This window comes from Cavia porcellus, unplaced genomic scaffold (genome assembly GCF_034190915.1).
Source record: "Cavia porcellus strain 051 isolate PalLab524CR breed Dunkin Hartley unplaced genomic scaffold, mCavPor4.1 scaffold_11, whole genome shotgun sequence".
Classification (NCBI taxonomy): Eukaryota; Metazoa; Chordata; class Mammalia; order Rodentia; family Caviidae; genus Cavia; species Cavia porcellus.
The window spans coordinates 26,943,769-26,967,711 of record NW_026947494.1 but is presented as its reverse complement, the minus strand read 5'-3'; the positions used below and the strand labels follow the sequence as shown (position 1 = coordinate 26,967,711).

Genomic DNA, 23,943 nt, shown 5'->3' with positions numbered 1-23,943 from the left:
ATGTTTGTTATCGTAACAGCTACAACATACATTCCTTTGGTTCAAGGAGGGAAGTACTGGGTTTATATACCTACTCCACCTCTGTTCAGACCCTTAACTTGGATGGACCAATCACCAAAAGTATTCCATTCTATAGAAAGCAAGAATCTTGCATTTACTGTTCTGCCAGGCCCCCATATTTTCATGCATCTAACAAGAACAAGCTAAAGTAAATATTACCTCTCATTTTGTATATCTTCCTTTATGTGTAATTCAACTATAGCAAGACTCTAACCCATGTATGTCTGCTGTAAGTCAGGTTTGGAAGATACAGCTGTCAAAGGAATGCTTTGCCTTATTGACCTTGACTTCTATCCCTTTAGATGGTAACCTTGTTAGAGAGTTCAAGCCTAACATTCCTATCTGTATTCCAGTAGCTCGTGCTCCTGATTTCAAGGAAGGTGATTTGGGCCCATGGCGATCTTGCAGAAATCCATACCATGGGTGGATTATATGCAAATTCAATTATTCCTTAATAGACTGGCGTTCCAGAGGTGGATTTATGGGGAAAGGTCGAGATTGGCATGAGATTTTCTTTTCAGGCTCTCCTGATAAGGCTCAGAAACCTTATCTAATATTACATGGTCAAGTAGAGGCCTCAATTCTCCTATTCTTAGACTCATTGTCAATAACAGGGCTGGGCCCATACAGCACACTTTATGGAAGCTAGCCTTGCCTTTTCATGCAGGACAGCTGAAGACTGGACGTCTGCAATCAGTTGATGGAGAATGTAGAAAAAGTAGAATGGTGTTACAGAGTGATAGGTATATAAGAGTAAACATATGTGTTTATGATCCTTATGTACTGTTGATAGGAAAGATAAAGTGGCAACAAAATACGTTCTCATGTACTAATTGTTATCTAACACATGGTATCATGCCTGAGTTTCTTTCTAAGGACTCCATGATAATAGCCATGGGCAGGATGCCTGGAGTTTGGCTTCCAGTCAATCTAACTGAGCCTTGGTATCACTCATCTACTGCCCTGTTGTGTCGATGTCGCTTCCGGCCGGCAGGAAGGACACACGACAAAGTCTGGCAGTGGACAACCTTTTCTTTTTATTTTCCTTCTCCGTACAGCCTGCCCTGGGATCGCTCCCAGCCGAAGCCTCCTTTGGTCCGCTCCCCGCGGCTCCTTTTGGGCTTCTACTTCCGGGCTTCTTCTTCCCCCCAGGGGTGGCACCAGTATATATACGGATACAGTGTCCAATCATGTTAAAGTAAGCAAGGCAAGCTGATTGGCTAACATCATCAGTTGCCAGGCAGACTATATTGTTGAGCGGGTTGCTTACGCGGTAAGCAGGAAACTAACGTGCTCGATGGGAGGGGTAATCTACCTCAGGCTTTACTCTTTACTACAGGCCTCACGTCCGCCAAGTGAGGCGACCGGGCTCGGGGCTGCGGCTCCCAACACTGTTGGTGGAAACCTTGATCAAAAGATTTAACAATCAAACCAAGAGGATGCGTGGGTTGACTATGGCAGGGATTACTTCCCTAGTTCTTTCGATAGCCAGAGCAGCTATTGGCTCCACAGCATTAGCACATTCAATACAATCACTTTGTAGATTATTGGACAAGAACTGCTGATGACAGCTGGAAAATTCAGAGGGAGACTGATATAAAATTACAAACCCAAGTGAGCCTTCTAGACACTTCAGTCCTATGGATGGGAGATCAGATTAAAAGCTTACAGTTACAACAAGGCTTAAAGTATCACTATAATAAGACACGTTTTTGTATCACCCCATTGCCATATAACAAAAGCCTACATCCTTGGGAGATGATCAAAAGGCATATACAAGAAGCAATTCATCAGGATATTACTATGGATATAGACACTCTTCAGAGACTAGTGCTGTCGATGTCACAACAGACAGCTACCTTTGATACCCAAATTAAAGATTGGGATAAGTTTGCTGATGCCTTAGAATAATTAAATTCATTTGTATACCTCAAGGCTCACTTTTGGTTTTATATCAGAATTGGTATGCTCATTCTATTCTTCATAATTTTTCTCATTAAAGCCTTTCTTAGAGGATTCACTACCTGGAGATGACTGGAGGCCATACAGCCAAGACTAGCCCTACTGGAGCTACAAAACAAGAAAGGGAGAGATGTAGGAGACAACTCCAGAGACCCCAGAACAATTGCTGTGACTTTGATTACTTGGAGACTCATTTCCTTACACTGATATATAAAAAGCTGGCAAGGGTATTTCCTTCTCTCTTCAATTGGCTCTGCGCATTGCAAATAAGGCTAGCTGAGGTGCTAATGTGCAAAGTCTAGCCGTCAGGCAGTCCTGTTTCCTCACATGGTGCTCTCCACAATACAGGATTAAGCTCCCAAGATGTTAGAGCAAATAGCTCTGGGAATGTCAACTGGGTAGAGCCTCAAGAGGCTATGACCTCCCAAGAGCACAAGAGTTTGCGTATCAGAAACCAAAGCACTAGCCCCTCAAAACATTTCCACTGTTACCTTAATTGGATTATGTAAATTGATCCTCTGCATATCTTTATCTCTGCAAATTACAGAGATGCCATTCTTGCACCTGGCCAGCCAGCTCAGGTTACTCAGTAATCCCCTACATCCTCACTATCACACATCCCTGCGCCACCCCCCTTTCTTCACAAGATAATAAATGCTGGGAGAGGTCTAGGATCCAGGTCTTTGTCCTCATGTCGTCACAGGAATTGGACTTAGGACCCCTTGGCTGCCCTTAACTTGAAACATGTCTTAGTGTCTTTACTCTCGCCATGGGTTGGATTGATGATGGTAGATTGGAATTAACTTGCTAGGATTCCAATGACATCTCAATGGGATTAAAAATATAATCTTTTGGAATGTGAGGAAAACTAGAAAGAGGATTACAATACTTGGTGACTGAACTCAATATTTGGGTTTACAATAGGGGTGTGTAATCTTTACCATTTTTAAAAACATAAATAGTAGCCACTCTACTGCTCTGTAGCTTACTTTAGTTTCTTCCCATATCTGGCATCTCATATCATATCATTTTTTTTTTTTTTTTGTCTTTTTCATTTTTTATCGGTACCAGGGATCGAACTCACGACTGCCTGCTTGCAAGGCAGGCGCTTATGCCGCTGAGCTAAATCCCCAGCCCCCTCATATCATATCATTAACCTATTTCTTTCCTGTTGCTATCTCTAAATACTCAAGCTGGGTAATATATGAAGAGATTGGAATAAAATTAAATTTAAAAAGAATAGGCTAGAGGCTGAAAGTCCAAGGTGGGGCTGTCTGTTGGCTAGGGCTTTGTTGAAGGCCCTTTGGGCTGAATCACATGTGACAGATGACATAGGATGGGAGTGGATGCAAAAGGGAGAGCATGTGGTGAGATGGGAAGAGAGGAGTGGCGCTTTTGTGTGTGTGTTTGTGTGTGCGTGTGCATGTGTTACTGGGGACTGAACCCAGAACCTTCACAGTGAACTGCATTTCCATCCCTTTGTTTATTTTTTATTCTGAAGCACATTTGAATTTGTGATTCTCCTGCTTTAGACTCCCAGTGCGGTGGGATTACAGGCATGTACCACTACACTCAGCTCTTTCTTTCTTTTTTTGCTCCTTTCTTTCTTTTTTCTCTTTGAGACAGGGTCTCACTATGCACACTTCTCTGTAGCTTATTTTAATATGAGTTTATTATATGATATGAGATGCAAGATAGGAAGTAAAGTAAGCTATAGAGTAGTATGCATAGTAGACCCTGTCTCAAAAAGGCTGGTCTTGAACTCACTGTGTAGCCCAGGTTGGCCTCAGACTTGCAATGATCCTGCTGCTTCAGCCTCCCCAGTGCTGGGATTACAGGAGGGCACCACCATGCCCAGTTTATTTTTCTCTATTTAGGACACACTTCTAGAATTGAAATTTCTGAGACTATTTATTTACTCATTGAGATAGGGATTTGTAGTTCAGGTGGGCTTTTAACTCACTATGTAGCCTGCTAGCCTCAAACTTTCAGCTATCCTTCTGCTCCCGCCTCCCAAGTGCTAGGATTACAGGCCTGCACTGGCACACCTCGTGTCAATTTTGATATTGCAAAATTGCCGTCTCTCCTGCCCCATCAGTTTATCCTCACATCAATAATGGGTGCGAACTTGCCCTTGTTTCTCCAAACCTCATTGTAGGATCAATTCTTATTGTAGCATTTAGTTATTAGCTATGTGCTGATTATAGAAGACACCATTTGTGCTGTTTGGATTTCCAGTGTCACTGGGAGAGGCTGGAGATGGTCACAGTGAGACACTACTAAACCTATATTTAGTGAATAAACTAAGTGTCCCAGACTGTAATCCCAGCACTCAAGAAGGCTGAAGAAGGAAGATCACAAGGTTGAGCTCAGTCTGGGTAATTTAGTGACTTAGTAAGAACTTATCTCAAAATAAAAGATAAAAAAGGCTGGATATGCAGTTCATTGTGAAGGCCCTGGCTTCAGTCCCCACGACCGTGATCAATCAATCAATCAATCAGTCAGTCAATTAACTTTTTTTTTTTAACTTTTTATCGGTACCAGGGATCAAACTCACGACCACCTGCTTGCAAGGCAGGCGCTTATGCTGCTGAGCTAAATCCCCAGCCCCCTCAATTAATTTTTGAAGAAGGTGGAACACAAATTGAAAGGAGGAGTGCTTATTAAGTCGCCAACAGTGTGACCACTTTAGGCTGTGTGTAAATAAGCCAGACATGATGACATGCGCCTATAGTCCCAGGGACTGGAGAAGCTGAGGCATGAGCCTAGGAGTTGGGAGACCAACAGTGGCAACACAACAAGATCCCTTCCAAAACAGTAAAAAGGAACAGAAAAATCAGTATGAGCTAGCAGGCCTTCGTTATGGCACCACAAGTTTTAGAATCCAAGATTTTTTTTCAGTGCTGGAATTTGAACCCAGGACTTTGCACATGGTAGGTAAGCATTCTATCATTGAGCTACAGCCGCAGCCCTCTGCCCCTTGCCTTCCAAGTCCTTCTTAATTTAATTCTATTTCTCTTTATCTTCAGAGAAGAGATTGAAGACTCTTTGTTGCATCAATAAACCAAGGATTTTTTCTGTTTCCACTGAATAGAGGAAATTCTGAAAACACCAAACCACTTGATGAAAGTTGAAATTTGGTAAGAGTTACTGCTGTAGTTAGGGATTGTGAGGAGAACAATTACAATCAGGACACAGAATTTATATTATTTTATGATTGGCACTCAGAGTTAAATGCAGGAAAGTACAGGAAATCTGTCCACAACACTAAAGACCCAGAATATTCAGCCAAGAGCCTAGATGGCACAGCAATGTCCTGCATGAGTCCAGACGAAGACCTAGAGCCCATAACAATCCCTCTAACAAGTCCAACTGGACGTCTATAGCCCACAAGAAGGACTCATGCCGGTCTGTTTTATGAATCTGAGCTGGGAAGACCCAAAGGTCAGCCGTGGAAGCTAGAAAGTCTATGCCAGCGGGGTGAAGGAGCTGTGCCAGTAGGTTAAGGGGTCTACATTGGAGCTGAGAAGGCATACTCAAAATAAGGATCAGGGCTGCCCTAAAAGGCACCACAGCCATCCTCAGCTGGCTGGTCCCTAGCTCCTCTGACAATGAGAACTGTCGAGTACATGACAGAAAGCCAGCATGACAAGTTTCTCCTGGAGCTTAAACAGCACACATGTTCCCATCTAGAGCCAGAAAGTGATGCTCGATGTTAGGACCAAAGCTCCCCCAAAGTGAACCGCAACCACTCTCACCAACAAAGTCGCGAGCTCTGATAATGGTCGAACTCTTAAGGGGGAAGCTAGTCATGATGAAGTCCCCAGGAGAACCAACGAGGTTCCAGGTCCCAGGAGGACCTTCTACACTTAACACCCTGCTGATTTAATTCAGTTGGTGTTAAGTTGCCCACTAGTTTTTTTTTGTTTTTTGTTTTTTTTTTGGTCTTTTTCATTTTTATTGGTACCAGGGATCGAACTCACGACTGCCTGCTTGCAAGGCAGGCGCTTGTGCCGCTGAGCTAAATCTCCAGCCCCTAGTTTTTAATACATGACAGCTACTAAGTAACATGTATTTTCATCCTTGGAGAGAAAAAGATACATACCTTGCTTTCCTACTTTTCATCTACTACCACTTTATTCATGTGATAATATGTATTGAATTTCTTCTATGTGCTGGGCACCTGTTAAAGCTGAGTAGGAAACACACATAGGCTACTTTAATTGACTCCAAAGAGAAGGAAATGCAAATTGGAAGGCTCCAACTGTTTGTCAGAATAAAATGTTGGCCCGTCTGGAAGTATGGCTTTCTGGGAAACAGTGGGTTTGCCTGTGTTCTGGCATGCAGGGATATCATCTGTATTTATTAGTAGATGGGGGGTTATTTAACCTCAGTATGACAGGAATCTTTCAGTTAGGATAACTCTTTTTTAGGAGGGTACCGAGGATCAAACTCATCTCATGCTTACCAGGTAGGAGCTTGTGCCGCTGAGCTAAATCCCCAGCCCTGGTTGGGAAAGACTGTTTTTGAGGAGACTTGACCCACACCCTAAAGAGCCAATAAAAAATATGTTGGTAGCTGGAGAGCCTTAAAAGCAAGATAGAAACAGATTATTTATTTATTTACTTACTTACTTAGGGACAGGATGTTGCTATGCAGTTCAGGCTGGCCTGAGCTCACTATGTAGTGCAGGCTGACCTCGAACTCGTGGTGATCCTCCTGCTTCAACTTCCCAAGTGCCAGATTTTATTTATTTATTTATTTATTTATTTATTTTTTTATAAGCCTACAGCACCCGGTATTCCCAGGCGGTCTCCCATCCAAGTACTAACCAGGCCCGACCCTGCTTAGCTTCCGAGATCAGACGAGATCGGGCGCGTTCAGGGTGGTATGGGCGTAGACGCCAGATTTTATTTTTATTATTTATTTTACAGTAGTACTAGGGACCGAATCCAAGGCCTTTACACTGAGCTGTAGCTCAGCCCTTATATATATACTTTTAATTAATTTTTATTTTATTTTGGGAATCAACCTCAGGACTTTGTGCTTGCCAGGCAGATGCTATGCCAATGAGCTATATTTCTGGCCCTTTTAATTTTTATTTATTTTTTATTTTATTTTATTTTATTTTATTTTATTTTATTTTTTTATCGGTACCAGGGATCGAACTCACGACTGCCTGCTTGCAAGGCAGGTGCTTATGCCGCTGAGCTAAATCCCCAGCCCCTAATTTTTATTTTTAACATAAGGTCTCAGTTAAGTCACTAAGTTGCCTGGCTTGAATTTGGGATCCTCTTGCCTCAACCTCCCAGAATGCTGGGGTAATACACATATACTTGTAGCCTCCATGGCAGTCCTGGAAAGAGATTTTAGCCTCTGTCTTCATTCCATTACTTACTGCTCCTTAAAGAAAGCAGTTGTTTTATTTTTGTTTTTTGGGTTTTTTTTTCTTTTTTTGGCTTTTTGCAACAAGGTCTCACTATGTAGTTTGAGCTGGCCTTGAACTTATTATGTAGCCTGGATGACCTCAAACTTAACAGTGATGTTCCTGCCTCAGCCTTCTAAGTCTGCGATTATATTTATGCACCACCACACCTAACAGAAAGCATGTTTTCAACTGTTTCTGGGAGCATATCAGTCTCTTCATGCTGCTATAATGATATACCTTATACCTGCTATCTTATAAATAGTAGAAACTTATTTGTAAACAGTTCTGGAAGCTGGAAAGTTCTAAACCAAGGCACCAGCAGAATCTGTATCTGGTCGGTACTGCTTTGTTTTGAAGACAGAATTTTCCTTACTGTATCTCTCTTTGCCTTCCCATTTGTCTTATAAAGGCAATATTTTCATTCATGAGCATTCTTCCCTCAAGACTTTTTCACCCACCTTTTAATACTATCATGCTGGATATAAAATTCCAACACGAGCCCTCCTGCACATGTGCCATTGTTCTAACACCCTTCACCTTGAAAACACAAAGATAAAATTATTAAGAAGCTCAAGGCTACAATTGCAAAGCATTAAACCCCAAGTCCCCTTCAGCGAGGGTCGTTAGTGATTGTACCAGCTGTAGGCTTTAGAAGCCTAGTGACTGGTGGCAGATTATGCGTAAAGAACTTTGAAAAGAAGGAAAGCAGACATTTACTAAGATTGTGAAAATCAGCCCCACCAACCTACTTTGAAAAATAAAACTCCTATAAAACAGAAAGTGGTATTGTTAGTGTAGATCTCTCTAAGGAGTATGCATCTTTGTTCATAGAGTCTCACTGGCTTTCTCACAGAATTGATCACATTTGCACAGCGCTGTCTCTTAACTGATACCACTATAAAGTTAAGAACTTGGCCTTTGGAATTTCAGCCCTGTCAGTGACTCTGAAACTTTGGCAGATTACTTGCTTAATTTCTCACCTGAAACTGTGGTTAAGGGAGCTCAGTGGGGGCTCAAGAGCTACTAACACCGGGTAGACTTGGATGATACAACTGCCTGAAATGAAAATGGGATCGTGGAAACTATGTTTGGAAAAGCAAGCACATCCATTTTCGCAAGCAAGTTTGTTTTCTTGGGGTGGATTTGGGGAAGGGGAGCACATAAAGATTAATTAGGTAAAATGTAAGGTCACTGATAAGGCTAATGCTTAGCATAGTGCCTGATGCTTGAAAATTTAACTGCCAGTACAGGAGCTTTTTCCACTAGATTGATGGTGAGGTGTGCATGTGTTCTTGGATTGAGTCGAGGACCTTCCGCATCCTAGCTAAACGTTCTACCATATATTCCCAGCCCTTTTTATTTTATTTTGATACAGGCTCTTAATTTGCCTATGCTGGGCTCGAACTTGTGACCTCCCTGTCTCAGTCTCCCAGGTAAGTAGGATTATAGAAGTGAGCTACTACATCTGGCAAATCTGAATATCTTGAAAGCCGGAGTACTGTCCTGTTCATCTATGTCTAACACAACGCTGGGTTTCAAAGGTGTAATTTAAATGAATTTGCTTTGCACTCTTGACTAAACGGTAGGGTAAAGAAGTTTCTTAAAGGCTTTTGACATTTTTTTTTAAAAGGGCTTTTGATATTATACCTGTTAGACGAAGGAACAAACTGTAGTTTGGAAAAATGAAGCTGACAAAACTTTTTAGGTCATTCAACGTACTCCTTAAGTGCTTGTTAACAACTGAGCTTGCCGCTTGCCCTTGCCCTCTCTCCTACTCGGCAATACTGGGGATTCCAGGGCCGCCTCAGAGGAAGGACCTACTTTTTATTTAGAGACTGCGTCTAGGTAAAGCACAAATTTGCCCACGCTGGGCTCCAATTTGCCATCAAGCTCCCGCTTCCCCGGAGTTCTTGAGATTGCCAGCGTGCGCCGCCACGCTCGGTTTGCCTCATATTTTTGTATTATTATAAAATAATAAACGTTGAAGGTCATTGTTGTGGACTTATAACTAACATAGTTTATACACTTTATAGACATTTATTCCACTACAGACATTTTACCAAAAAGATGTGAAAAGGGAAAGCGACAGCGGTCAACACGGCTCACAATTTAGAGACCGTAGGATTATTGGGCGACGGTAACATCAGCGCCATCCAATCGCCAGGAAGTCCAGAGAGACCACTCTTTGAATTGGTTAGAGGAAACGTCTCTCTAGGTTCACTCAAATAGAGGCTTCACGTGGGACTCGGCTGGTATTTCCTCTGACCAATCAGCAGATGCAAAGGGGCGGGCTTTGCCGCAGATACCTTGTGGAGAGGGTGTCAATGGGGCGGGTTCAGCCGTCAGATCCGCCGCGGTGAGCTGACGGGGCGTGGCCTCCGGACGCGGGCTCCGGGAGGTGGGCGGAGCGAAAGGTGTCAGCGGCGAAGCCGGATGCGGGCGTAGCCGCGGCCGCCGGGGCCCTAGGGATGGGCGGAGCCCCGGCCGTTAGAGCTGGTGGCCGCCGCCGCGGCCCGATTTGGAGACCGGGCCGCCTCTGTGTTCCCGCGGGTCGCTGCTTCCCAGGGCGGCGGTAATGCTGGGGAAAGGGGTGGTCGGCGGTGGCGGCGGCACCAAGGCGCCCAAGCCCTCCTTCGTGTCTTATGTGCGCCCTGAGGTGAGAGCTCGATGTCGCGCGGGAGCGGCCGGGGCACGGGCGCCGGAGCCCCTTCCCCTCAGCGGGCGGGCCGTAGGTGGCTTTCTGCCTGTGGGCCGGCGGGGCAAGGCCTCGGGGCGGGCAGAAGCCTCATCGAGTGAGACTGGGGCCGGGACCCCGGCGCGGGCGGGCAGGTGTCTGAAGGCTGGCCCCGGCTCCCTGGCGGCCGGGGGAGGGGCCGAGCCGGGAAGATCCTGCGGCCGGGGACTCCTGGGCACACCGTGGGCACCGCGGAAAGGGCGAAGGCTGCGTAGTCTGAACCCCGTGAGGACCCGTTGAGCCGAGCGTCCGCTCTGTGCCGGCCGTCCCCGGGAGGTCTGGAGAAGTCCTTGGCGGGTCCCAGCTCCTGTCCCAGCTGCTTGCCCCTACTGAGTGCCATTGACGCCCTTGGCGGGACTCGGTGCACCGCCTCCTGCCTTCCAGCTTTGGTGTCGGGGGGAACATGGCTCGGTCCGGACACGGCCGATGTCTACTTCTCCCCTGACCCTTCTTTCCTCTTTCATCTCAGCCCCTCTTGCTGTTCTTCTGCAGTTCGCTGCTGGGAAGTTCATTCACTCAGAAAATATTTCTGAGCACCTACTGTATGCTCTAAACGCTCTTGATGTGCATCAGTGAGCAGAACAAAGATCCCTGCTCTCTGGGAACTTATATGAAGAGAGAAAGGAAAAGCAAAATGTATATAATATATAAGCAGACTATCTGGTGTATTAGAAAATAAGTATGGGAAAGGAAAGGCATCGTTTTCATCCTTGCCTGAGCCAAGACTTGAAGGGTGCAGGGGAACTGGGGGAGAGCGGTTCAGCTTGGGGCCGGGCGGCAGTGGGGAAGCCAGTGGAATGGAAATGTGTGTAGAACCTTGGCGCATCCAGGAAGCCCACTCTGCAGAGGCACGGGTGGGAGGGTAGGGAGATCTGTACTGGTGCGGAGGGCCTCTGGAGCGTTAGCTTTTAATCAGGGTCTAATTAGATATCTGCGCATTTTGGATTTGTGAAGGCCCCCTCCCGTCTATTAATCATTGACATGCAGAAGCATTACCAAATTTATTGTCTATATAAGCTTTTCCCAAGTTTCCACCTTTAAGATAGACAGGTGGGTAGTCGGTGAGAGATCTTGATCTGGGGCTGCTTTTGCCAAGAGGGTCTGAAACCTTTGTATAAGAATCCTCAAAGTCTAGACGGCTGGTGGAGAGTATTTTTGAGATGGATGCTATTTTTAGTTCTAGTTTTCAAATAAAAACTACTTCCTCTGTTAACACTTGATACGGAGTTGGAGGTCATCTTAAATTTTCAGACGGTTTCCCTTCTTGTATCACATTTGTTAAGTAATGCCATCGGTTTCTCATTGTCTTTTTACAGAACCTGGTTGAAGGGGCAGATGATCTTTAACCTTTCCTCTTCAGTGAGATTAAATTTACAAGTGGAAAATCTTCTAAAATATGGCCAGAGTTCAAGAATGTTCAAGTTCTTCATCCACCAAATGCACATGTGATAGACATATTTTCACTCCTTGTCCCACAGTGCCTGATTCATTTCTTTTGAGGGATAATTGAGGAAGGGGAGTGATTTCAGCACCCCCCTCCCCAAGCGCATTTTTCAGATCCTTGTAAGAGTTGACAGTTTTGTTTTCTTGCATTAAAATGCAGATGCTAAGGGGCTGGGGATATAACTCGGAGGCACAGGCTTGAGGTTCCATCCCCCTCACTGCCCTCAAAATACAGTGTAGTCTGACTAAAAATATAACAGGATAGGGCTCTCACCTAAACTGTGGATATTTTTTTCTTTAAAAGATGGGTAGGAGGAGGTGAGAAAACCGTGTAGTATGTAGCTTTGTTAACTGTCAAATTATGGAAAATGCATGTGAACAGCCTTGAGGCATTGCTTATGGGTCTGAGTTCCAGGTCTGGTAAGGTTCTCCAGGCTCACCTTGGGTGAAGAGTCCCTCAGTATTTCTGGACACTCATCCTCTCTTCTCTTTTCTTTCTTTTTTTTGTTAGGGCGTTACTGGGAATCGAACTCAGGATGACTTTGTACTTGCCAGTGAGGTGCTTATGCTGCTGAGCTATATCCCTAGCCCCATCCACTATTTCTACTCCTTTCACTCATATTACCTTTTTTTTTTGTACCTGGAATCTAAGTCATGATCTTGCGCTTGCCAGGCAGGTGCTTATGCCACTGAGCTAAATCCTCGGCCCTCACTCATATTATCTTCATTGCCTTTAATATATATCTTGCTGTCTCCCTCTCTGTCACTCTGTTGTTTCTGCAGGGTTTTTGTTGTTTTTTTGTGGTACTAGGATTGAACCCAGGGCCTTGCACATGCACTGCAAACACTTTACCACTGAGCTACACCTCCAATCCTACCACCTTTTTTTTTTTTGGTATGACCTTTACTAGATGAAAAATTAGAGTTTTCAGATGCTTTTTTTTTTTTTTTTGGTAGACTGAGCTGCCGTAACTACCTTTAGGCATTGTGATGAATGATGGTTGCATCTGGTGATAAGTTTGTACTTCCTGATGGTTAATAATTTTTATCTTTTTTTCCCTCCAAGTGCTGGGATTAGAGGAATGCGACACCATGCGGGACTGGCTAATACTTTTAAAAAAACATCTCAACCTCCATCTCAGCTTAGGCACAGACACTGCGTACAAAGGTCATGAGAGCCTGTGTTCAAGGGAACTGCTGGGTGCTGAGCTGTGATTCAGGGAGGGATCTGGTTATAGTTTGGGTACCAGATCCACCCTTCATATTAACACCTGTTTAAATTAATAGGTGCTCATATAAATTTACACCTGCTCATATAAAACACCTGTTTAAATTAATGTTATGTCAGAAACCATAAGTGTTCATTGTAGAAAAGTAAGTAAAGACATACAAAAAGATCCTTTTTTCTTTTCTTTTCTTTTTTTTTTTTTTTTTTTTTGTTTCCTGGGATCAAACTCACAACCTTGTGTTTGCCAAGCAGGCACTTACACAACTGAGCTAAATCCTGGCCCTCTTTTTTCTTTTTTTGTATTTGGAATTAAACTCAGGACTTTGCACTTGCCAGGCAAGTGCCTGTGCCACTGTGCTATTATTCCCGGCCCCCAAAAGATTTTAAATAAAACTTATAAGGCCATTAACTTGTATCTTGGAAGATTTGTATGTAGATTATGTATGTATGTGTTTTGCCAAAATGGTATTAATATTGCCTGTCGTTATTTTGTATTCTACCCTTTTTTCCAAAATGTACTGTATATTAAACATCTTTCCATGTCAGTTTTTAAGCTATATTAATCTTTTTGAGACAGGGTCTTGCTATGCATTTCAGGCCGGGCTTGAGCTCACTTTGTAGCCCAGGCTGGTCTTGAACTTGGAACCATCCTCCTGCCTCAGCCTCCCAAATGTTGGGATTACAGGCATGCACCACCATGGCTGACTCCTACAGTGTCATTTTAAATGAAATTTCTGTTGTTTCTCAACAGAAATACACAGCCTGATAGGGAGACGTTATATAGCACGAATAGCTGAAGTAGCTGATCTCATTTGGCTTTCCACAGAGATACCTTCTTTCGTGAAACCTTCTTTGGTGCTAAGTGACAGTTCTGACTCTTACAAACTCATTTCTCTGCTTGCTTAACCTTGAAGATGTCAGTTTTGGTTGGTGAAAATGTGAAGTGACTGGGCCCCGAAGTTTGTGCACGAATGAAAACTAGGTGGCACATATGTAATTCCAAAATGCTGAAAGGCTGAGGCAAGAAGATTCCCAGGTCAAGGCTAGCCACTTCAACTGAGCAAGATCTTATCTCAAAATAAAAAAAGTCTGGATATGTGGCCCAGTATGAAGGCTCTGGATTCAATCCCTTGTACAAAACGAACAAACAAAAAACTCCCCCAAACCCCCCAACTATATGATCCTGAAAGTAAGTTCTAATTTAAAAAGAACTCATTCCATCTTAATAGGGAGTTAAATAATAACTTCAGGGCTTTTAATGTGTTCTTAAGAGTGACCTGGAAAAATTTTACTTGTTTAGCATTCAGGATGCTACTGTACTAGCAATTACAAATACTTTCTTTCTTTTTTTTTTTTTTTTTTTTTGTCTTTTTCCTTTTTATCAGTACCGCGGATCGAACTCACAACTGCCTGCTTGCAAGGCAGGCACTTATGCCACTGAGCTAAACCTCCAGCCCCCTACAAATACTTTCTAATAGTATAGGTCAATGTTTGATTTGAATGTCCTAATAGTAGTTATCAATACCTGTCTTGTGAATTTTTAGCAGTTGGAAGAAAATTTAAAGATAACCAACTCCATTGTATTCTCCCTCCGTTATACAGATAGGGAAACTGAGGTCCTGGAGGTTAGCAGTCCTGCCTAGGAATATAGGAAGAATTGTCTTCTAAAGATCCATGAGCGTTAGAGGCTAAGTCAGGCCAGCCGGAGCTCAGGAAAGAGCTTTTGATTTTGTTTGGGGCTGGGAATCAAATGTAGGGCCTTATGCTTCCTAAGCATTGTTTTACCACTGATTTATACCCCCAGCTCCAGGAAAGGATTTTTTATAGAGTGGGAAGGAAGGGCAAGAAGAGGAAAAAAAAAAAAATGAGAAAGAGAAAAAAAAAGTTGTAAGAACCAATTTTGTTATTTTTTTTACTGTCTTGTATTTCATTTATTTCTCAGGGAAAAGAATGCATTCTATTGCTCATTCCCATTTAAGTCCTTTTAGATTGTTGAGGAGAAGTCAACCTAGGACTTTGTTTTCCTCCCAGAGATACTATACCAAAAAAATTTTTTTTCAATATTTATTAGATACTTCTGTTTCTCAGGAACTTATTTTATTATTTATATTGAGGCAGGCTTTTTGCTGTGTAGCTTAGACTGGCCTTGAACTTGTGGTGGTCTTCCTGCCTCAGTTTCTCTAGTGTGGGATTACAGGTGTACACTACTATGGCTTGCTTTCATCTTTTTTATTTTCCTTTGAATACAGAGGGTTGAACCTAGAGTCTTTGCATTGAGCTATATCCCTAACTCATTGTTAATCTTTAAATTTATTTTTAATTTTAATTTAAAAAATTTTTGTGAAAATTAAGCTCTTGACAGAATATTTAAACAATTTCTAAAGTAGGTTTTTCACAAATAGATACAAAAGATGAAGTAACAGATCCAAAGCCATTTAGTTTTAGGGCTAATGCCTTGTTAGGTAAACTTAACATTAATCAGGGCACTTTCTGTAAGCCAGGCAATACAAGCATAAAATGTGGTCCTTGCCACTGGTGGCTTGCCCTACAAAGATACAAACAGGTTAAGTAGAGGCAAGTAGTGTGCCACTGCCACATTTTCCCCTGTTCATTGGTGAAGACATCTCAGGCTACTGTCATTCATTTAAATTCTGGAAGTATAGCCTTTTCCTGGAGAAAAAGCATCTTCAATGCTTTGGATCAGTTGTGAGTATCAAAATTAAGTGGACAGGACATCAAACACTTGATTGATGGCCAATATTTTTGAAGGATAGTTTCCCATTTTGGTGGTATTTCTGGATGGCATGTATTTCTGGATTGGCAATTGGGCTGTCTTGATAGTGTTCCTGGGCCTTTTGAAATGTCACTTTTTTCTGAATGCTTTCATCCACAAGTCCAAGGATGTAAACTTTATTTAGATCAACATCTTCACGAGTGTGTTCTGAGTCAGGAATAAGATACCCAAGGGTTCCCAGAGGAAATAAACTAAAGCAGTGTTCTTCCGTTATGTCTAACAGGTAACTAGAAAACGCATCGTTCATCCTCATAGAAACATTCTTCATAGAGGGGAATATCAGTTGTGAGTCCAGTGAGGTAGATCCAGAAGGGTCTGTAAGTTTTTTTGTTTGATCCATTCAACCTTCGGACCTTCGGATCTGGCCAGCCAGCCTACTCACTTCCTTCTTTTACATGTGGTGGGTCATACTCAAATCGATACAGAGTGTCTGGCCTCCTGAAGTTTCTCTTTGGATAAGGCTGTCAGAAAACATTTGCTGTGCTGGGTGCAAATGCCTGGATTTTCTGCACGATTAGCTTTTCTTCCTCCTTGTTCTTGCTTTCTTTTGCTCTTCTTTTCTGCAACTGTCTTTTCCCAGTGTCTCTGTTTTCTTTGGACATTTTTCTTATGTTATCCAGAAAACAAAACTATTTGAGAATGAGCACCTTGGTGCACCACCTATGGGAGAGGTCCCTGTCTCTTGGCATTCACATTTCACATCTATCTGCAGAAGGTGGAAGCTTTCAGAGTCCATCTTCATCCGTGTCCTCTACACCGTCTTCCTTCCTGTCCCCGAAGTGCTGGTGACTGTGTTCTCTGAGCACTCCCTTCCAATTCCAGTCTGTTCAGTCAGTCCTGTAATGAGCACACACGCTACCAGAGCTGCCTTTGCTTCCGTAATTCTCTCATTCTAAGCAGTGGTCCACAAAAACTGGCTCCACTTCTCCGGCACATTCAGGACTAGGGCACTGAGACCCCAGGCCCAAGAGAACGCAGGTGCTGCCTGGTTCACAGACTTTGAATGTTAAACCTCTTGCATTCGGTAATGGCCAAAGCACACAACTCTACCATTTTTTATTTTGAAGTAAGATTTTTCTAAATTGCCCAGGCTGGCCTTGAACTTGTGATCCACCTGCCTCAGCTTCCCAGAGTGCTAGGATTATAGGCATGCACCACCATGCTCAACATCCTTTTTTTTTTTTTTTTTTTTTTTTGTCTTTTTGAGATAGGGTCTCACTATGCAGTTCAGGCTGGCCTTGAACTCCCTTTATAGCCCCAGCTGGTCTCAAACTTGCAATGACCCTCCTGCCTCAGCCTCCCCGAGTGCTGGGATTATAGGTGTGTGCCACTATGCCTGGCTGTCAACATTCTTTTTTTGTTTTGTTTTGTTTTTTGTCTTTTTTTTCCTTTTTGTCGGTACCAGGGATCGAACTCACGACTGCCTGCTTGCAAGGCAGGTGCTTATGCCGCTGAGCTAAATCCCCAGCCCCCTGTCAACATTGTCTTTAAAAATATGAAATGGATACACCTATTATCCCTTTCCCTCCTTTTTGTTTGAACAGTGGGAATAGACTTAGAGAAGTACTTTGTTTAAGATCACTGCTGCCAAAGGTTTTTTTCTTTTTTGGTACCAGGTATAGATTGGGACAGGCTGGCTCCAGGGCTCATGCTCTCATCCTTGTACTTTTGAATACAAGGAGAGTTAGTGAAACTTGCTTATAGTCATGCTTGGTTCTTGCACACTAGATTGCTTTCTGCTTTCTCATTGCTGCTCTCCAGTAACTCCGGGTTCTTGGCTTTTTTTAAGTGATCAACCAGGAGACTGCTGAACAGTACTACAGGGACCTCTTGGATATTTTACTTTCTAGAAGCTGCATTTTCCAAAGATGCTGTTATTTATATATTTACCCAGAATCTGCTGTGTACCAGGCATTATTCTAGGCATGAAGTGGATTATATCCATCTTATTATATCCATCCAGATAAGATTGTCTACATGATTTTTTGATCACTTACTTTGATGAGTTTTGTAACTAGATAGTAATGAATTTGGCTTATCCTAAAACATGTTTTGTGCTCAGACTTGGTAATAAAAATACCTTTAAAGGAAAAGTCTATGTGTCATGAGTTCATTTTGTTGTTGTTGTTTTTGCATATTCTTTATGAACAATTTTTTAAAACCTAGAACACTGTCTTCTTTTGAATGCTTTCAGTGCTTGGCACCTACTATGTGTTAAACCCGTAGCTTTTCTTCAGTTTATGGGGGCACTAAAATAATGTAGTTGTGCATGGCTTTAATCCCAGCACTTAGGAAGCTGAGGCAGGAGTATTGCTGTGAGTTTGAGGCTAGTCTGGGCTACAAAGTGAGTTCAAGTTCAGCCTGAACTGCATAGTGAAATTCTGTCTCAAAAAGACAACAACAACAACAACAAATATATATATATATATATATATATATATATATATATATATATATATAGAGAGAGAGAGAGAGAGAGAGAGAGAGAGAGAGAGAGAGATTGAGCATGCCAGACCACACTGCTATCAGCAACCATGTGCATGTGTACCTTTGGTTTGAATTTAGGGCCTTATGCGTGCTGGCCAAGAGCTCCACAGCTGAGCTACACTTTCAGTCCAACTAATTTTTTTTGGAAGCAGGGTCTTACTATGTAGCTTGAACTCACAGCAGTCTTGTCTCAGCCTCCTGAGTGCTGGGATTACAGGTATGCACCACCACACCTGACCCCTAGCTGATTTTTTAATGGTGGAATTTTCTCCTTGCCTTTGGAGGTCATTGATAATAATTTGACAGGCCATAAAGGACATTAAAAGTTCTTCCTAAAATAATCACTTTCTTAGCTGTGGCTTTGTTCTGATGATCTGTCCAAAGCTTCTGCTTTTCTTTTCCCCCGCGTGGTACTTCCTGTGGCATCTCCCTGGGTCGGATCCAACGCCACAAGACTGCTGCAGATGGAACATCAAAAGGCTTCATCAGGCTCTGCCAAGCAACACTTCCTGCAGCCTGATCAAACAGCTGCCACATGTACAGCTATCATCTAAGAGCCAGATGCTCCTGTGTACCCTACTTCCATCTCCAGTGTTAGAAACAGGGCTGTTGGGCCTGCAGTGTAGTGTAACTTAAGTGATAGAGCTCATGCTTAGCAATGCGCAAGGTCCTTGGTTCTACATCTAACACCAAAAGAAAAAAAACCAGGACTAGTGTCAGCATCTTAGTTTGCAAGGCCTTCCTTATACTTAAATGTTTAAAGTTCTAGATTTTTCTTTGAACATCCTGAAGAGGATATTTGATGTTCTTGAACCATTTCCACATGAAATTGTCCTGTATGACAGCTTTAGAGAGAAACTGACTTTAGGAATCAAAAGTCTTTATTTTGTGTGCTTGCATTCATAATATGTGTAAAAATGTATAGCCTGCATGTGATTGTTGTTTGAGGATGGTACTGCTCATTTATTTCAATAGAGCATTATACTTGCAGTTTTTTTAACAGCAGAGAACTACCTTGCAGCCTTTCCCAAGACAACATGTGGGTTCAGAAAAGGGCTGATGCCAAGTCTTGGTTTTGTTCAAGTTTTGCTTGTGGTAAACTATCTGTAGGGACTTGTGAGAAATTTAACAAATAGCAGAAGTAGATAGATAATGGGTAGGTGGAGTTTTGACCAAGTATGTTCATCCAAGCTGGGAAACTTCAGTTGTCTCAGTTCAGCACCCTGAATTTACTGAGTGAAGTAGGTTTTATGATGGATAGAAGCCATACAGAAATGGTTTTTGTATCTTCACAAGAGATCACTTAAGAAACCTCTTGAAGTGGAAAAATTTAAAAAATTAGCAGGATATATAATAGTAACTTTTTTGATTTCCTATTAACTTGTTTTGAAGTCCTGTAATACTCCCACTATCTTGTTTTGACTGATTAGACTCTCTTCCATTTTGTATGATAGTATCAAGTTTGAGGGTATAGGCAACTACTTTGAAGGCAATACGATTCACTAAGATGCCCATTCTGGTTTGACTTGTCTCCTTTGGAAGTCCTGTAATTTTTACAATGCTTAAGTTTTATTGGTCTTGTTCTCTACTGTTTTGTTCAACTTTATAATACCTAATGAGATAGACAATTCTTTTTAAGGAAACAAGGGACATTGTTGATAACCATTGTTGATAACCTTGTACTCTGTTTTTACCATCATGTGCTATGTCTATCCTTGGTTTTGACTGACAGCTTTGTTTTGCCATATTTGACTTTATTCTCTCCCCTCCCCCCAAAAAAGTAATAAGAACTAAGGAGTAATAAAACCCAAAATGTGTAAATTTTGTTGTAAAAAAGAGAGGGAAAAAAAGTGCTCTAAAGGATACAATAGCAAGTGTGTTTAGGGGTGTTAAATAGCTGACCATATTAATGTTTTTGGTAGGATCATTGAACACAGCTGTTTACAGTCTCACTGTTTGAATGTCGACTTTGTATGCTTTGATACTGTGATGAGCAACTATCTCTAAGATGATAATATGTAATCTATTAACTGGTGATTTCTTACTGTTTTTTTTTTTTTGTAGTTCTGTATTACTTGTACCCTTACACCACTTTGTTTTGTTTTGCTTTTTCTCTTTTTCCTTTTAAATAAAATTAAAAAAAAAAAAAGAAACCTCTTGAGATAAATTAGGAAATAGAATTGAACTAGAGTAATTCTTTGACTCCTAATTTCCTATTGCTTTGGGAGGAAAAAGAAGGGAAGTAAAAGTAGGGGATTTTAAGACTAAAGCAGTCTAGAGATGGAAAGACCCCCAGGCTTCATCCTTCCATCATACCTTTCTATACATTGTAGGCCACAGGTCTAAAGAAAGCAACTCCTTTCGCAGTGTGATGGTGCATACCTGTACTACCAACACTTGCAAGCTTGAGGCAGGACAATAGCCATGAGTTGAAAGGCTGGCCTGGACTATTGAGTGAGTTCAAGGACAGGCTGTACTATGTAGCAAGTGTCTCAAAAACCAAACCAAAACAAAACAAAAAACCCCACAAAAACAAAAAAAGAAAGCAGCTTGTCAGCAGCTCTTCATACTAGCTGAAGGTAAGGCCAGACCTTTAAACCTTGATTGTTTTCTACCTGAAAAATAGGATAATGATGATAATGCCCATCTTAATGTGATAGTTATGTATGTACACTTATGAATATTAATTTTATGCATGGAAAGTCCTAGGCAAAGAACTTGGCTTTAATAGATAACCTAGGGCCGTTATTCAGAAAATTGGTCAGAACCACTGGGATGGTTTCTGTGAAGTGCTTAATCATTAATCTTATATTACAGAAAGCTTTCGCCTTTAAGGGATTAATAAAAACGGAGTACTTTGTTGTGTTGGTTGCCATGGAATCATGCGGGGAACTATGGTAACTCAGAATATTTTTTATTATCTCTAAGTTTCTTTTCCTCTTTTCTTTATTCCTTTATACATTTGAGGATGATTTGATTATGTTCAAAGTTCCGACCTAATGAAAACATCTAGTGGTTGGTTTTTTTCTTATTAACACTTGACCTTTGATATTTTGCTAGTTTCATTGTATGAACTTTTCTCATTTCTGAACCTCTGTCAAAGGCCAATTTTGTTCTCTTATTACATTTATTCAGTGTTTCATTTAAAATACGAATGAATTGGATAAAGCAAAATCATATTAACCTGTGTAAAAATCCAATTCTGTGAGCGTAATAATTTTATTTCAAAGGCCATTGTGAGATTGCTGTTTCAGTTTCATATTTAAATGCTTTTCTCTAAATAGTATCATCACTTTTCCTACTTGTGTCTTGTGCTTCATCATTTCTTTTTCTTTTTCTTTCTTTGTTTTTGGTATGGGGGACTGAACTCAGGACCTCACGCTTGTCAGGCAGGTGTTCGTACCACTGAGCTATATTCCCAGGCCCCATCATTTCTTGTAGACCTGATTTAGTATGGGTGAGGCAAAGGAAGCCCTGACCTCAATGGTTTTATATATATATATATATATATATATATATATATATATATATATTTTATTTTTTTTTTTTTTTTTTTTTTTGATACCAGGGATCGAACTCAGGACTGTGTGCTTGCAAGGCAGGTGCTTATGCTGCTGAGCTAAATCCCCAGATCAATGGTGATTTTTCTTTTCTTTTTTTTTTTTTTTGTCTTTTTCATTTTTATCGGTACCGGGGATCAAACTCACGACCGCCTGCTTGCAAGGCAGGTGCTTATGCCGCTGAGCTAAACCCCCAGTCCCTCAATGGTGATTTTTCAAAAGTATGTGTTTATTTATTTATTTGTTGATACTGGGAATTGAACCCAGGACCTTCACACTGAGCTATATCTCTTACCCTTTTAAAATTTTCTTATCCTGAGGCAGGGTTTTACTAATATGCTAAGTTGCCCATGTTGAGCTAGGACTGTGAACCTTCTACGTCAGGCTTCCACAGTGGAGAGGTTACAGTTGTGTGGCACTATCCCCAGCATGGTGAAATATTTGGGAAACCACCTTTTTCCTGGGACAGGTGACCAGTCTTTGTTTCAGACATGGTCCTGAGTTGCTGGGTTTTTAAAATTTTTTTGTTTTTCATATTGATTTTACCAGAGTTTTTTTTTAATATAAGTTTATTGGTACATTTTAGATATATATAATGATCACATTCATTATGGGGAAGTTGTACCTCTGCATAATATAACTTGATTCTTTTTTCCCCATTCTCCAACACTCATGTTAACCCCTCTTCTCCTTTTTTGGGATGTGGTATCCGGAATCGAACTCAGGACCTATGCCTTTCAGGCAGGTGATGGCTAGTATATCCTCAACCCTCCCCTCCTTATTTACAAAAGCTTTGTTTCCATTTTTTCCTTCTTTTCTGGTCATTTTTTTTCTTTTTCCTTCCTTTTCCCCTCCCCCCTGTTCCCCTTCCCATGTCACAATATCTATTACGCATTTTGGTTTTTATTTACACTTTTAGAGTTTTTAAATACCTGAGAATATCTTGAAAGAATAAATGAGCACAGTTTTTCAAATTAGAAAAACTCATTGTATTCCAGCCATTTCAACTATCAACTTCCCTATGTGTCCCTTGCTTGGGAGATGTAATGATTCTTTTTCATTCTTGATCTCTTGTAAATATGTGCCTCCAGCTATGCAGAGAGCTGGGAACAGCACTTTCCCCAGTAGGGCAGCCATTAGAACATTGTGTTAGAGAGTCTAAACAAGGAATAATAGCACATGCCTATGCCTATAATCTTGGCACTTGGGAGACTGAAGTGGGAGGGATCACAGTGAATTAGTCTGAGCTGCACAGTGAGTTCAAAACCTGTCTCAAAAAACAAACAAGCAGGCAAACAAACAAAAAGAGTCTGGACTCTGGTCTTGTGTTGTGTGGCATCAGCAATACCTGTTTCATCTCCCAAGGCCTTCTAGGCTGGGCTATGCATTTACATCTCATGCCTTTTCCTTTGACACTGAGTACTGTCGTGGTCCCTCTTTTTTCCCCCTATTCCTACCTCCCTGTCTGCCCATCATTTATCTGCAACCCATCTCCCACCTCAGCTTGTTTGATTTAGCTTCAGGTTAACTTGACCAACTAATCCCGAGAAGAAAGCAGAAGTGCCTTTTTCCTTTTTGTTTTAATACTTGCTGAGTGAAGAAAACAATGTGTTAAGAGTAACAGAGAAGCCCCAGCCTGCCCGTAAGTGGTGCCTAAGGAACATCTGACATTAAGTATGTCAGATGCATTCTGGTGGGCAGATAGAGAATGGAATAGGGGTCCTGTAGGATACATGAAAGAGGCTCTGTTTTTCATGTGGCAAGAGACTGTTGCTATGGCTGGTATTGGAATAGAGGAACAACTTGAGAACTAACCCAATCACAATAGGTGTTTGGGGATGAGAAGGAAGTGCCATGGGATGGAGCAGCCTTTGATTCTGGAGGTTTTAATCCTGTTTTAACCATTGATAGTAGCCTTAGACATGAACTTTGCCTCTATGGGATGTCTTCTCCTCACCTGTAATATGTGGATAAGCATCATGTTTAGAGGATAAGGAGAAATAGATCATGTGCACCAGCTTGGAGTCTGTCATGTGGCAAATACTCAACAACTGTTAGATGTCAATAACTTGAACTGAAAGTTTCTTTATATGAGCACCATTTTTGTGTACCTGCCATTTGCTAAATACTGGGTTAAAATTAGCATTCAAAACAACAGTGTGCACTTGGGAGTTGCACATTCCTTTGGAGAGACAGCAGGTCACCAGATGGCTCTGCTGTATGGAGGTAAGATCTGCCTACTTGACG

General features: G+C 41.8%; 1 protein-coding gene, 1 non-coding gene and 1 pseudogene across 2 annotated transcripts in view; 1 reads left to right on the top strand and 2 right to left on the bottom strand.

Annotated features, from left to right (window-relative positions):
• Positions 1–6,805: 6,805 nt before the first annotated feature.
• Positions 6,806–6,924, bottom strand: LOC111756985 (5S ribosomal RNA). The gene has a single exon (XR_002791372.1). It is a non-coding gene; the product is annotated as a 5S ribosomal RNA (ribosomal RNA).
• Positions 6,925–9,856: 2,932 nt separating this feature from the next.
• The window catches only part of Mtmr12 (myotubularin related protein 12), an 80,755-nt gene continuing 66,668 nt past the window's right edge, over positions 9,857–23,943 (top strand). Inside the window, exon 1 of the mRNA XM_003470231.4 lies at positions 9,857–10,106. Within this exon, the coding sequence (XP_003470279.1) occupies positions 10,026–10,106 (81 nt within the window). The 5' untranslated portion in view covers positions 9,857–10,025. The remainder of the gene's footprint in view (positions 10,107–23,943) is intronic.
• Positions 15,575–18,673, bottom strand: LOC106027788 (tRNA methyltransferase 10 homolog B-like; annotated as a pseudogene).